This window comes from Peromyscus leucopus, chromosome 5, assembly GCF_004664715.2.
Source record: "Peromyscus leucopus breed LL Stock chromosome 5, UCI_PerLeu_2.1, whole genome shotgun sequence".
NCBI lineage: Eukaryota > Metazoa > Chordata > Mammalia > Rodentia > Cricetidae > Peromyscus > Peromyscus leucopus.
The window spans coordinates 91,020,537-91,033,832 of NC_051067.1; the positions used below are offsets into that span (position 1 = coordinate 91,020,537).

At 48.3% G+C, this 13,296-nt stretch overlaps 1 protein-coding gene and 1 pseudogene across 1 annotated transcript in view; both read left to right on the forward strand.

Annotated features, from left to right (window-relative positions):
* Smad1 (SMAD family member 1) overlaps positions 1-13,296 on the forward strand; it is a 63,976-nt gene that overhangs the window by 33,961 nt on the left and 16,719 nt on the right. Inside the window, exon 3 of the mRNA XM_028892915.2 lies at positions 11,704-11,961. Coding sequence (XP_028748748.1) covers positions 11,704-11,961 — 258 coding nt within the window. The remainder of the gene's footprint in view (positions 1-11,703; positions 11,962-13,296) is intronic.
* Positions 6,156-7,761, forward strand: LOC114709216 (annotated as a pseudogene).

Sequence of the window (13,296 nt, forward strand, 5' to 3'; positions counted from 1 at the left end):
CCTCTGCATTAGCACATTCTTGAGAACGATGTAGCCTGTGCAAGATGAGGAGAAGCCTTCATACCATCGTAGAATAACATGAAATTTTTGATGTGAACAAGTCTTCATGAAGCGAATGCCCCAGAACACTGGTGGTAATTAGTACAATAAAAATAGGGACAGTGACTCTCAGCAGCCACATTTTGCACGACAGTGTTTACCACCACACATGTATTCTCCTTTACTTCTGACCTGAGGAGCGGGTGCCAAGGGCTGCTGAGATGGAGTAATGAATAACCTGAAACTGGAGAGCTAGAACCCAGGTTCAAATCCACCACCGAGCACTGCGTGGGACTGCTTCCCATGAACCAGGAAGCAGTTGACTTCTCTTTAACGAAGGACCAGACACCCAGTTACCAGAATTAGAGCATGTGATCTGAAATGCCTGTGGGCAGCCAGCCTGTGGATTGGCTGAAAGAGGAGAGTTGGGAGCGTGGGCGCCGGCAGCGGCGGCGGCTTGGGTGCTTAGGAAGTTGTGTCTGTGTTTAGTTCCCATCCATCAGTACTCATCACTAGAAAACAGTATGTCAGCTTCACAGAGCGTATTTGCTGGGCTCCGATTTGAACTCAGAATAAGCTGAACTGTGGTTTTTCGTCAAGCAAAGCCATTTGGGGCTCATTGTGAACATGTTGGTGGGCTGTTAGGTAGCTAAGTCAACTGTTCAGAAAGTTCCTTAAGACTAAGGTGGTGCAGAGCTTGACTGTGGAGCCAGGTTGCCCAGGCTTGAACCCTGACCCACTGGGTCGTAGCTGTATAACCGTAGGTAACCTAACTCCACTGGATGCTGGTTCTTAGGCAGGCTACTCCCTCTCCCTCTCCCTCCATTTCTGCTATCCTAAGATTTATTTTTTCCCTTTTTGGAATCTCTGTGATGTAGATGTTTGCATGTGCATGAGTGCAGATGCCCACGGAGGCCAATGCATTGGATCTCCCCTAGGTGAGCCACCAGATGAGGGTTGGGAGCCAACCTCCAGGCTTCAGCAAGGACAGTCCACACTCGTAACTGCTGAGCCAGCTCTCCAGCCCCTCAGTTTTCTTTTCTGTGAGGCGGGGTGACATGGTAATGTGTAAGAAGGGCAGGGTTGTTGGGGGATTTGATGAGTTAACACATGGTCAGCAGTCAGCATGTCCTGTGTGTCGGAGAGAAGTGCCCTTGTTCCAGTTTCACTGTTAAAAGGAAAGAAGATTTAATAAGCAAACCACCCCTGATACTTGTCTAATAAATAGTTAAGCAAAATCCTAAGTTTTGGAAATCCAAAAAAAAAAAAAAAACCATATTGTATCTCTCATGCATTGCCCACGATGGGTTTTTTTTAAGCTCCTGCTATGATAGTTTTAGCTTGTACACTAAGATTTTTTTTTCTACCTCAGACACCTCTGTAGTCACTTATAACCTACACCTGTCTTCTGTGGAACTGAAGCAGACAGATATTTAGCAAAGGAAAGGGCACTGGGCTAAGAGCAGGAAGAGACGAGTCTGAGGAGCAGCCCACTGGAGAAGGCTGCACTCTAGTCATCGGCTCAACAGGCCAGAATTGAAGTAAAGCTCAAGCGTATTCACTGAAAACACATAAGGACCTTTTTATGTCGGACTCTGGGAGATACACAAGAAGGAACAAGAGTTCCACCCTCAGGGACATGATGCTCTGCCAGGTGGGGTGTCGGATGAGCAGTCAAACATGGCACTTGTCACCGGGAAAGCCTGTGCAGCCACAGCGGGGCACTGGGAGGACTGGGTTCCTGCTGGGGTGGAGGTGAGCAGGGATGGCGCCTGTGACAGACAAGGAACTGGGAGGTGAGCAGAGACAGAGGAGTGGAATTAGCTGGGAGACTGCAGAAGCCTGGGACAGCTCTGTGGGGAGGGTGAGCTTACCCCAAAGACAGGTCAGAGCAGGAACCTCAGTCAGGCCTCCAGTCGTAGCCAGCATGCTGTGGGCACAGTCTCGTGGAGACACATTTCATAGGATCATCAGTGGTGGGCCAGAAATCACTGGCCTGCCATTCTCCAGGAAGTTGAGTTTTCAGAAGTTATATTTAGGCTATTTTTAAAGTAAATTGAATGTTTGGCTTTTATTTTTATTTTTTTTTTAAAGCTTGATACTGGTATTGAATACAATTCATTTCTTTAGTTGTGCTGGAATTGTGTTTGCATTTTTGCCCTCTGTGAATATACTTCTTCAGAGTGATTGCTGCATTCCTACAGGTAAACGCTACAGTGTCTTCCTTGGTTAAAACAGTCTGGTGAAAATGTGGTTCTCAAAACCACGAGTGTGGGGAGGTGGTTCAGAAAAGTGTTTGCTGCACAAACACGGGGACCTGAGTTCAGTCCTCAGCACGCAGAAAAAACCTGGTGTGATGGCGCATGGTTATGATCCCGGTCCTGGGGGGCGGGGCGGGGCGGGGCAGGGGCGGGGGGGGGGGCAAGCATGGGGGGGGGGGGGGGGGCGGGCAAGCATGGGGGCGGGCGGTCAGGGCGGGCGGGGCGGGGGCGGGAGCATGGGGAGGGGGGGGGGGCGGGCGGGGCGGCAAGCATGGGGGCTCGCTGGTCCAGCCAGTCTAGCCAAAACAGTGAAGGTTGTGAAAGAAACAACTGAGGGAAACAGCCCAGTCTTTTTCTCCCTCTCTTATACACACGCAACTGGAAAGAGACTTTTTGAAGGACTTCCACAAGCCGCTCTCAGTTTTGAAGGACTAGGTAGTAATCCTGGCTGTGAACAGGCTTTGACTCAAGCCGTGGCCCCTCTTTGATCAGACACTAGGTCCAGAGTGATCTACTTAGCCAGGCTGAGTCTGCTTCCCTGCGCAAGACAGATTGCAGATGTGAAGGATCGTGTGGAAACGCCCTGTGGTGGAGCTGTGCCCTCCCGCTGACTTTTATTGCCCAGCTCAGGGGACCTTATCTATGATTTCAAACCCTGCCCACCCTCACCTCACCACCAGTGAGCAAACAGAAAGATAAAGGGTTTTTAGCTATTGTTTATTGCTGTTAAAATTTAACCTTGATTAAGATTTAGAGAACCATTTCTTAGTTCCCAAGACATATCTTGAAGTAAGGAATTTTATTTTACAAGCATACATACTATTGAAAAACCATCTTACACCTTCCCCCCATGTGAAAGGTTTCTGCCCGCAAGGTCACCCAGTCTCCTCTGTCAGGGACATCTGTCCTAGGCAGCTGCTCTGACAACTTGCCCTTTTGGTAAGAACTGCTACAGGGCGGGCTGGGCCACCTCTCTGCTCTTCGTCAACCCCAGAGCAGTGCCCTGAGATGTTCCCTGGATGGAGCTTTGCATGGCATGCTGCTGAACTAGAATAGGTGTCCACAGGTCAGGACTGCAGACGCACAGTATCGGGAGTGGAGCTCCCTGAGCAGAGCGGTGCTCGTTTATGGGAGGTGACGAGAGTGAACCCCCACGAAGTCTGGTGGTTTGCTCAGAGCCCCAGAGGCAGTCACTCCGCTCAGGTCACTCAGCTGAACGCCTCCTGCACTTGCAGGACCAGGCAGGAAGCATTTAGGTAGCTTGCTTGCCAGTCTTGTCTTCGTGGACACACAGACAAGGGCTGGCAGCCTCATCGTGAGAACTTTCCTGTGTGTTAAAGCAGAAACCAGCTGCCTTTTGGAGAACATTTGGAGGGTCAGCACAGCTGAAGACTTGTCAGGGTAGACCAGAACACTTTGCCACTGGCCATTCGGTGTAGAATTTCAGGCCATGCCTGCGTCTGAACAAAGCTGCAGTCCGGGGTGAACAGGAATGCTGTTGAGCGCTGCCGTATAATTTTAGCTGTTCCTGGTTGTCCCTTTCCCATGTGCCTTGGCGACGCAGGAAAGCAGAGTCCACAGCAGAATCACACATGTCTCCTCAGACTTCAGCATACTGCAGCTTTAGTCTTAGTTTGGTTTTCCTGTTGGTGGGAAAGGGATTTTAATTTTTCATGGAAGGAGATGCAGAGTTTGTAAAGCAGAGTCAACAGTGGTGAAGAAAGGAAGAATCTGACTCCATCCTTCCAAAAGGTCAAGAGTAGAGAGCATCGTAGACTTAAGCCAGGGGGCTGGAGAGAGGGTTCCGTGGCTAAGAGCACACACTGCTCTTATAGGCGATCCATGTACAGTTCCTAGCACCCATATTGGGTGGCTTACGATTGCCTGTAATTCCAGCTTCAGGGGATCTGATGCCTCTGGCCTCAGATCCCACCAGCACTAACATACACGTACAGATGTGTTCACAGATACACACGTAACCATAAAGTAAATTGTCTTTGTCTTTAAAGACTTGGCAGAGAGATGGCTTCTCTCTTTCCTTAGTTGGCAAAGTACTTCCTGCACAAGCCTGCAGACCTCAATTTAGGTCCCCAGTACTCTCACACAAAGCAGAGATCCCAGGCAGCATGTGCCTGGAACCCCAGCGCTGGGGAGGTAGAGCGAGGAAGATCCCTGTAGCTTGAGATCCAGCCAGTCCAGCCAAACGGGTGAGCTCCAGGTTGAGTAAGACCTTGTCTCAAAAGGTAAAGTGGGAAAGTAATTGAGGAAAAGAGCTGATGTCAACCTCTGGTCTCCACATACATGTTTACATGAACCTACACCACACACACACACACACACACACACACACACACACACACACACTCATTCACTCACTCACTCACTCACTCACTCACTCACTCAGGCGGTTGTCAGCTAGGTGAGAAAAGCCCCACTCAGCCAGGCCCCTGTTTCAGGAGGGGCCCAAAGCTCAAGCAGGTCAGGGTGTTAGTTCTCAGGGTTCTCTGAACACAGGACCCGATCAGCTTTGAGACGAAGCTTAGGAAATCCATCCGGCTCCACATCCAGGGATAAACCTCAGAACCAAAGCAAAAAGAACAGGTTACTGATAATGTTTAGGAAGCAAGTTTGGAGTCTGGCTTCTCAGAGGTGTCTTGCAGAAAGACGTGTTTCCAGAAATGCAAGGATTGCAGCAGTTCCCAACCAGGCATGCTGCCCTCAAGAGAAGTTAGGGATTGGAGACTCCGAAGGCACCCCGTGCACCTGCACCTGCATGGACCAGGTTGTGTGTCCCTAAATTCATGTTGGAACTCTTATCCCAAGTACCACGGAATGTGGGTTTTAGAGACAGGGCCTTGAAGGGAAAGATAAACTGAGATGAAGGCATTGTGGGGAGTGCTAATGTAGTCTGCTAACATCCTTACAAGACAGGGTTAGGCTGTGCCGAGACACACCGGGAAAGAAGGCCATGGGGAGCTAAGGACAGAGGTCTCAGCTGAAGCCAGCTCACCACTGCCTTCATCCCGGATGTTTACCCCCAGGACCACAGGAAAATGAATGTCTGTTATTTCAGTCACCACTCTTTGGGATTTTATTACAGCTGCCCTAGGAAACTAATACAGACAGTGTCTACAGATCACAAAGCCACCGTCGACGTGAACAAACCTTCATAGTGCTTTTGTTTGTTTTCCAGTCCTGGGGATGAAGCTGGGCCCTCATGCATGCTAAGCTGTACTCATGGCTTCCCCTTTAACTGTGCACATGCATGCAGGGGACCAGAGTCCAGGAGAAGGATCCCTTGGAGCTGGAGTTATCCATGTGAGTGTAGGAACTGGAGAGCAGTGTGCACTCTTGACCACTGGGCTGGCTCTCCAGCCTCTTCTTTTTTTGTTGAAGTCTCACTGAGCTTCCCAAGCTGGCCTAGCACTCATTCTGTAGCCCAGACTAGCTTTGCACTCAACAGCCTCCTGCCTCCACCTCTTGTTCAGCTCTTCCTCATTCTAAAGAAGGCGTTTCCGCACCAAGGTGCTGATCTTTACTGTTAACTTGTGAATGTGATGGCATCTCAATAAAGACTCAAGAACTGTTTTGTTTCCAGAAGGCGTAGGGCACGGTGACTCTAGCTCTTTGGAAAGAGAAGCGTGCAGCTAAACACAGGAGGAAAACCAACAGGGGCTGGCCTGTCGGGCCTTGAAACCCTTTATTAATATGGTGGTGTGGGCCGGGTGGGGGTGGTGCGTGCCTGTAATCCCAGCACTCATGAGGCAGAGGTAGGAGCATCTCTGTGAGTTCACAGCCAGCCTGGCCTACAGAGTGAGTTCCAGGACAGCCAAGGTTACACAGAGAAACCCTGTCTTGAAAAACCAAACTCACACACATACACAGTTAACCAAAAGTAATTAAAAAACACCAACAACAACAAAAAAAAGTGGTGTGGCCACAGACTAGAGCAGAATGAAATGTCTGAAAACAGAACAGACACAGGACATTATGGAAAGTTAGCGGCTCAGTCCCCAGGACAGAGATAGCCTCTTAATCAGTGGCATTTAAGGTGGCTGGCTAACCATTCAGAAAAAAGGTAAAATTAGATGCATTCCTCATACCACAAATAAAACCAGTGGATCAGAAACCTAAATAAATCGAGAAACTCTGCATGTCCCAGAAGGGTAGGTACGGGGATGAATTCTTCCATTCAGCATGGGCATACAAGATTTTATAACTTCAAATTCATAATGTGCACACATGCACACACGTACGCAACACAAGAAGGATGACTGAACAGGAAGCTGGACAGCTACCCTGTGAGGAGGTTAGAAGAGGGAACTGAACAGAAGAGATGGGAGATGTATTGTTCTGACCTTCGGAACCATGCTAGTGTTTTCTGGATCTGGGAATTGGGGAAATCAGTGAGAACTGACAATAATTGTGCCGGTAAGCCTAACACCAAAGGTGGAGGTCATACCCAAACTTTGAGCAAATGAAAATGAACCCAAGTATTTTGCACATAAAAATAAATTTAAAAGGAAAACAAATTCCTAGGTGTAGTTTATAAGCTGGTATGAATATAGTAGTTTTGAAGAAATTAGTGTATTTAAGGGAATTCATAAATGTATTGAAACTGGGCCAGGCATGTTGACCCATGCCTATAATAATCCCTGTGTTCGGGAAGTGGAGGCAGGAGGATCAGGAGTTCAAAGTCATCCTTGGCTACAAGTTTGAGGCTAACCTGGTCTATATGAGACACTGTCTCAAAAATTCCAAACGATTATCTATATAATAATGAAGGAAGGGAAATCCAGTGTAGATGAGCTGGGTTGGACTTGGAGAGCATTGCATACAAAGTGCTTCTGCACACCCCCATGTGCACACATACAGCTTAGAGTCAGTGCGACTTCAGAGTCTATGATGTTCCTCATTAAAAGGAACCAGGGACCCAGAGATGAAGAGGAGGAAGTAAGGCAGAAGCCAGAAGCACCAGGTTTCAAAAATCAAAGAGATGCTGCCCCCGTGCCCCTGAGGCACAGTGGCTGCCATGGCCAAGTACCTGGCCCAGATCATCGTCATGGGTGTGCAGGTGGTGTGCAGAGCCTTTGCCCGGGCCCTGGGGCAGGAGTTTGCAGCAAGCCAGGCAGCCGCTGATGCTCAGGGTCGTGCTGGGCACCAATCTGCAGCTGCATCCAACCTTTCTGGCCTCAGCCTTCAGGAGGCCCAGCAGATTCTCAACATCTCCAGCCTGAGCAGGTCCAGAAGAATTATGAACACCTATTTAAGGTGAACGATACGTCCGTGGAAGGCTCCTTCTACTTGCAATCAAAGGTTGTCCGTGCGAAGGAACGTCTAGATGAGGAATTCCGAATACAAGCCCAGGAAGACAGAGAGAAAGGGCAGATGCCCAAAACGTGACTGCTGGCCACTCCCACCCCACCCATTTATAGCTTGGTAATAAATGTCTTTTCCATGTCTTAAAAAAAAAAATCAGGGATGCTTAAAGAGTAGTAGCATGTTTTAGAAGGCATAAAGAGCAAGCAGCGGCCAGTTGTAGGACATAGTGGGGTACAAAATAGACTAGAATAGGAACATTTCAGCCCATTTATCAAGAATTCACAAATCCATACCAGTGGCTATTAAAGATGAGCAGGAGGCAGGAGATGGGGAAGCCCTCCTGATGGTAGAGTTCTGACTCAAAAATAAGGATAATGGAATGAAAGAAAAGTCATGTTACAACCATCTGAGCAAAGGTTGACTCAAGCAAAAATCTACATTCAGGGTTGATGAAGTCTGATGAGAAATGGAAAGTTTACTCAGTCTGGAGGGTCTGCCAACTGGTAATTACAAAAAGACGAAGTAGCTGTGGATGGTAGGTGAACTGGGCAATAGTCTAACCAAGCAGTTGAAAGGAAACAGGCAAATGATTGGCTTCTGGGTATGTACCTAGAGAAGGGCGTAACATCACCTGCATAGTATGGTAGCCTAGAATCACGGGGTTTAATATAAAGAACTGTCAGAGGAACCCATGTTGAAAGGCAGTCTGTAAAATCACTGATAAATACATCAGTGGTTGCTGTGTCAGTAATGGCCTCAGGTGTGTGTGGAAGTTGGTCCGACTGTGTACCAGTTACTCTTGACTGTTGTGGAGTTAAGGAGAAGACAGTGTACATTACCTGCTCTCAAGAGTTTTTGGGGTGGGTGGGAAGTATTTGGAGCAGGAGAAGGGAAGAGAGTGAATGACTTAGTAAATGTGGCAAACTTAAAAATGGGGGGGGGGGGTCAGGCAGGTGAGATGGCTGATTGGGTAATGGGGCTTGCCATGCAGACTTGGAGACCTGAGTTCAACCCCAGAACCCATGCAAAGGTAGAAGGTCAGAACTGACTCCATGAAGTCCTGTGACCTCCACACACTCTGCACATGGCGTGCACGCACACACACACCACATACAATCATCATCATAATGATGGTGATAATGATAAGCTTTAAAGGTAAAAGAGAAAAATAAAAGTGAGTAGATCTGGCTACAGGGGATATACAAGAGTTAAATACTATAGGAGTTTATGTCAAAATAAGAAGTAACTGAACAGAATGGTCACAGAAGCTTTAATACAATGATCCCTTCCTAGAAACATCCCAGGTCATCTGTAGGTAAAACTGTCTCATCAGATAGATTAAAGACACATAGAATAATTCATAAAACTGAGTCAATCTCACAAGTATAATGTTGAGCCAAAGATGAGTCAGGGTTTACAACAATCTGTTTATTTGAAGATTTGTGCACCTTGCTATAGATTTAGAATAGCTTAGTTTACTAGAGGTGCCTGGGCCTCCATCAGCAGAGGCAGAGTCTCTTAAAGTGTAGTTCAGTGGTAATGTCCATGCTTAGTGTATACAAGGCCCCAAGTTTGACCCACAGCACCATGAAAACATAAAACAGTCAGAGATGAGAAAAAGGCCACTTGTCACATTCATCGATCTAGAGCGTCTTCGCTGTGCTCAATAGTTCATGTCCACAGTCATCTAAACACTGATTGATCTCTGATGTACTGGGTCCATCTCAGCACTGTGCCTTCACGCAGATCACCACCAAACAAGATGACGACAGGACTGTGCGGAGCTTGGGGTACAGAAGTACAGTGCCCTTTCCTGTCATGAAGTTCGTTTTACCCCCCATGGCCACCACCACCTGCTGGCAGTAGGAACAGTTAAGTTCCGGGTCCTGAAGCTGTTAGGCAGTGAGAGCTGCCAAAATAGGAAGAAGAGTCTGCTTAGTGTAAGGGAAAGCTCCTAATGTTGCATTTGATGACCAGGAAAGGCAGGCTGGGAAAGCCGGGCAGGCTGGCATGTGCCTGGAGTCCCAGCACCTGGAAGGTTGTTCTCAGCTGCCTAGCTCATTCAAGGGCAGCATGGGCTCCATGAGGCCTAGTCACAAAAGGAAAGAAAAAGGGAGAAAAGAAGAGAAGGAACAAGTGATCGGAGTGGCCAATTCAGAAGTGCTAACTCAGGCTGCAGCGGCTAAAAGACAAAGAATGTTCGTGCGTCCATCAGTAATTGAAGATACTGGGCTGTATTTCATAGCACAAATGAGGTGGATTTCTGCTGGCAGTAGGAGGCCCTTACCAGGGATTCCTTTGACATAGTGGCCACCTTGGTTGACTGTTGGAAGGTAGAAGTAGAAAATAATGTCTTGCTTTGGGCAGATTCCATCACTATGCTAGAAATAAATTATATTTATTATATTCAAATAGCAAGGGAAATCCACAAGTGTTATCACTTTATAGTAATTGACAAATGAGATGTAGTGTGAAGAATTTTAATACTTTCCCAAGCCATGTTACCAAGTTCTCAGCTAAGTCAGTGACAGCCCGTGTGTTGTGCATGCCTTCCAGTCGAAGCACTGTAGGGCAGGAACACAGTTCCTGGAGAGCCAACTCCATGTCTAATGTCACCAAACGTTCCTTTAGGGAAGTGCATCGGGGGTCCTGGTCACCATTCGCAGTGACCAATTTAAAATCCCCTTCTTTCTCTCATTTAGTTTGAACACATGTTGCTTTTCTCTACCATTTGGAGACCACAAGAACAGGAGGGCTTCCGAAGGGGGGTCACTAAGGGGAGCCACCCGTGACCCTGGAGCCCCTTGGGGTCTAGCGGCATCCCCCAGGGTAGGGTTCTATAAGTCAACATTAGGCAGCCATCCCTCTTAGGGTGCCATATGGTGATGGCTCTGCCAGGATTTTCTGAGGTTAGCCAGGCTAATTTCATCACCAAGGCTCTTAGCTTTCCGGAGACAGCTTTTTGCTTTTGTCTAGGTACCGACCTCTTAGACCTGTCTTGGGTTTTCAGCTGGAAAACGTAATTATACCTTCTGCATCCTCCTTGGCCCTGTTGTGTGGTGTTGAGGACCACGGAGAAGTGGGTGCATTCATCCAAGTCCTCCCAGAAAGGATGCTTCTAAGTATGGCTGCCAGGACATCCCCGACCCTCAGAGGCTGTGTAACTAACTGACTGCCTTCCCTGGGCTTCAGTGTCATATGCTCATTGTTTACTGCTTTCACTTAATGGTAAATAATACCATTCAACACATATCAACTCAGCTTTGAGCAGACTGTTACGTGAGAGTATCGGTGTCAATATGTACATGTGTAAAAAGTGGCGCAGGCTGTACTCCAACCTCGGATCCCTTTGCCTTAGCCTCCCTCCTGAGTACTGGGGTCGTGAGCGTATGCCAGTGTGTGTGTGTGTGTGTGTGTGTGTGTGTGTGTGTGTGTGTGTCTGTCTGTGTGTGTCTGTCTGTGTCTGTCTGTGTCTGTGTGTGTGTCTGTGTGTGTCTGTGTATGTCTGTGTGTCTGTGTGTGTGTGTCTGTGTGTGTGTGTGTGTGTGTGTCTGTGTGTCTGTGTGTGTCTGTGTGTGTGTCTGTGTGTGTGTCTCTGTGTGTCTGTGTCTGTGTGTGTGTGTGTGTGTGTGTGTGTCTGTGTCTGTGTGTCTGTGTGTGTGTGAAGGGGTGCACATGCCACAGTGCACATGCGGAGGTCAGAGACCAACCCTGTGGAATCGGTCTCTCCTTCCACCTTTGCTTGAAGTCCAGGGATCGAATCCAGTCTCTTACTGTATGACAGACCCTTTACCCATGAAGCCATCTGGCTAGCTGGTGATATATATTGTTAATTATGCTTTAGCTTTTTTGTGACTAGGAAAATTAAAAATGGAATAAAGCAACTAATTTTAATCTGAAACTGTCTTGAGGCTTCCCAGTGGCGCTGCTAGGCTGGGGTCCTGTGATCTAGGCTGTGCTCTGGAGCGCGGTCACTTTCCACGGACAGCAGGGTGGAGGTCAGGTCGTTGGCCCTCACCTACCGTGAGGTGATTACTGGTTCTCCCTTTGCTCACTTGTCTCTGTTCTCTTCCCATGCCAGTCCTTCCTCCAGTGCTGGTGCCCAGGCACAGCGAGTATAACCCTCAGCACAGCCTTCTGGCACAGTTCCGCAACCTGGGACAAAACGAGCCTCACATGCCGCTCAACGCCACGTTTCCAGATTCCTTCCAGCAGCCCAGCAGCCACCCATTTCCCCACTCGCCCAACAGCAGCTACCCCAACTCTCCGGGCAGCAGCAGCAGCACCTACCCTCACTCCCCAACCAGCTCAGACCCAGGCAGCCCTTTCCAGATACCAGGTAGGAGGGGGCATTCTGGGACCCTGCCTTGGGGAGGTGGGTGGGCGTGGCCTGTGCAGGGGGATGGGGGTTGGGCCCTGGACAAGCCCCTATGAGCCAGTGCTTCAGAATAATAGCCTATCCAGGGGCGTCATACAGCCGGAGAAGAGGATGGCCTGTTTGATTTCTGCTATATTTTCCCCTTGTTTTCAAAAGTTTTGAAACAGCTGCATCCTTCTGGGAGTGGCATGGTTGTCCCAGTCTCTGAAAGGGAAATGTCATGTCACACAGTGCTGTTCTGTGGCTTCGGCCAGCATTTCCGACGTTGAAGATCTTCCTTGCTATCGCTGCAGCCGCAGAAGAGTTATTTCCCGAGGGATCACACCCCCCATTTAATTAGATGCATTTAGCCGGTGATGTAATCCCAAGAAATGTACTTTTAACAACAAGACATTGCAACAGAAGGTGCTGGAGACCATCTGCTTGTTGAACTTAGCAAAGACAAAAACCAGTTCTTTTCCTGTCTTAGTCGTAACGGATGGTGTAATAGTTATCAAAATAAGTGATTAATTAGAAGATTATATTTTTCAAATTACAGGTTAGTGAACAAGCATCTCAAATATTGGTGCCAGAGCTCATGCTAGTTGACATCAAGAAGGACACGATAAACAAAACATCGTGAAATCTATGAATGTTTTCATTAGGGAAAAGACTGGGCAGGCGTGTTTACGGAGCCACTTAAAGTGCGTTTAATTAAATTTTACTTCAACGTCCACGCTGAACCTTCAGAAACTGGAAAGTGATCCATGCTTTATTGCTTCTTCTCCTTTCTTTTTAAACACTTGTTTTTCAGCCGGTTTATTTTGCATTGTTTTTGTGTTTGGGATGAAGATGGGAGATAGATTATTTTAGTAGCCAAACTAACAACATTCGGTGGTTTCCTCCACCCATCCCCTGGCGGGCCCACTGGGTCTGGTGGACTGGACGGGTTAGTGGGAAAGGTCCATTTCCGAGGGCTGGTGACAGGGTGACCCCAGTAAAAAAATCAAAGACTGTCACTCAATTCCGTCTTGTCCTTGACTGCCCCGGATTAAAGTAGAGGCCCAGGGGAGGAGAAGAGAAGGGCTGTGCTCTGCAGGGATGGCAGAGCACCATCAGCTAGTGAGATTTTTCACCAGCCTGTTGGTGTAAATTCACTGGGTTCTGCTGAGAAGAGGCTCCGCCTCACTGCTGGCTCCAGGCCAGTGGAGTTAACTTCACTGCGGCAGCAAGAAGCTGGAGTGAGGAGGGACAGTCTGAGAGGGTCCCAGGAGGCCCGGTGACTCCGCTGGGTCGGAGGTGGGAGGAGTTGCCAGG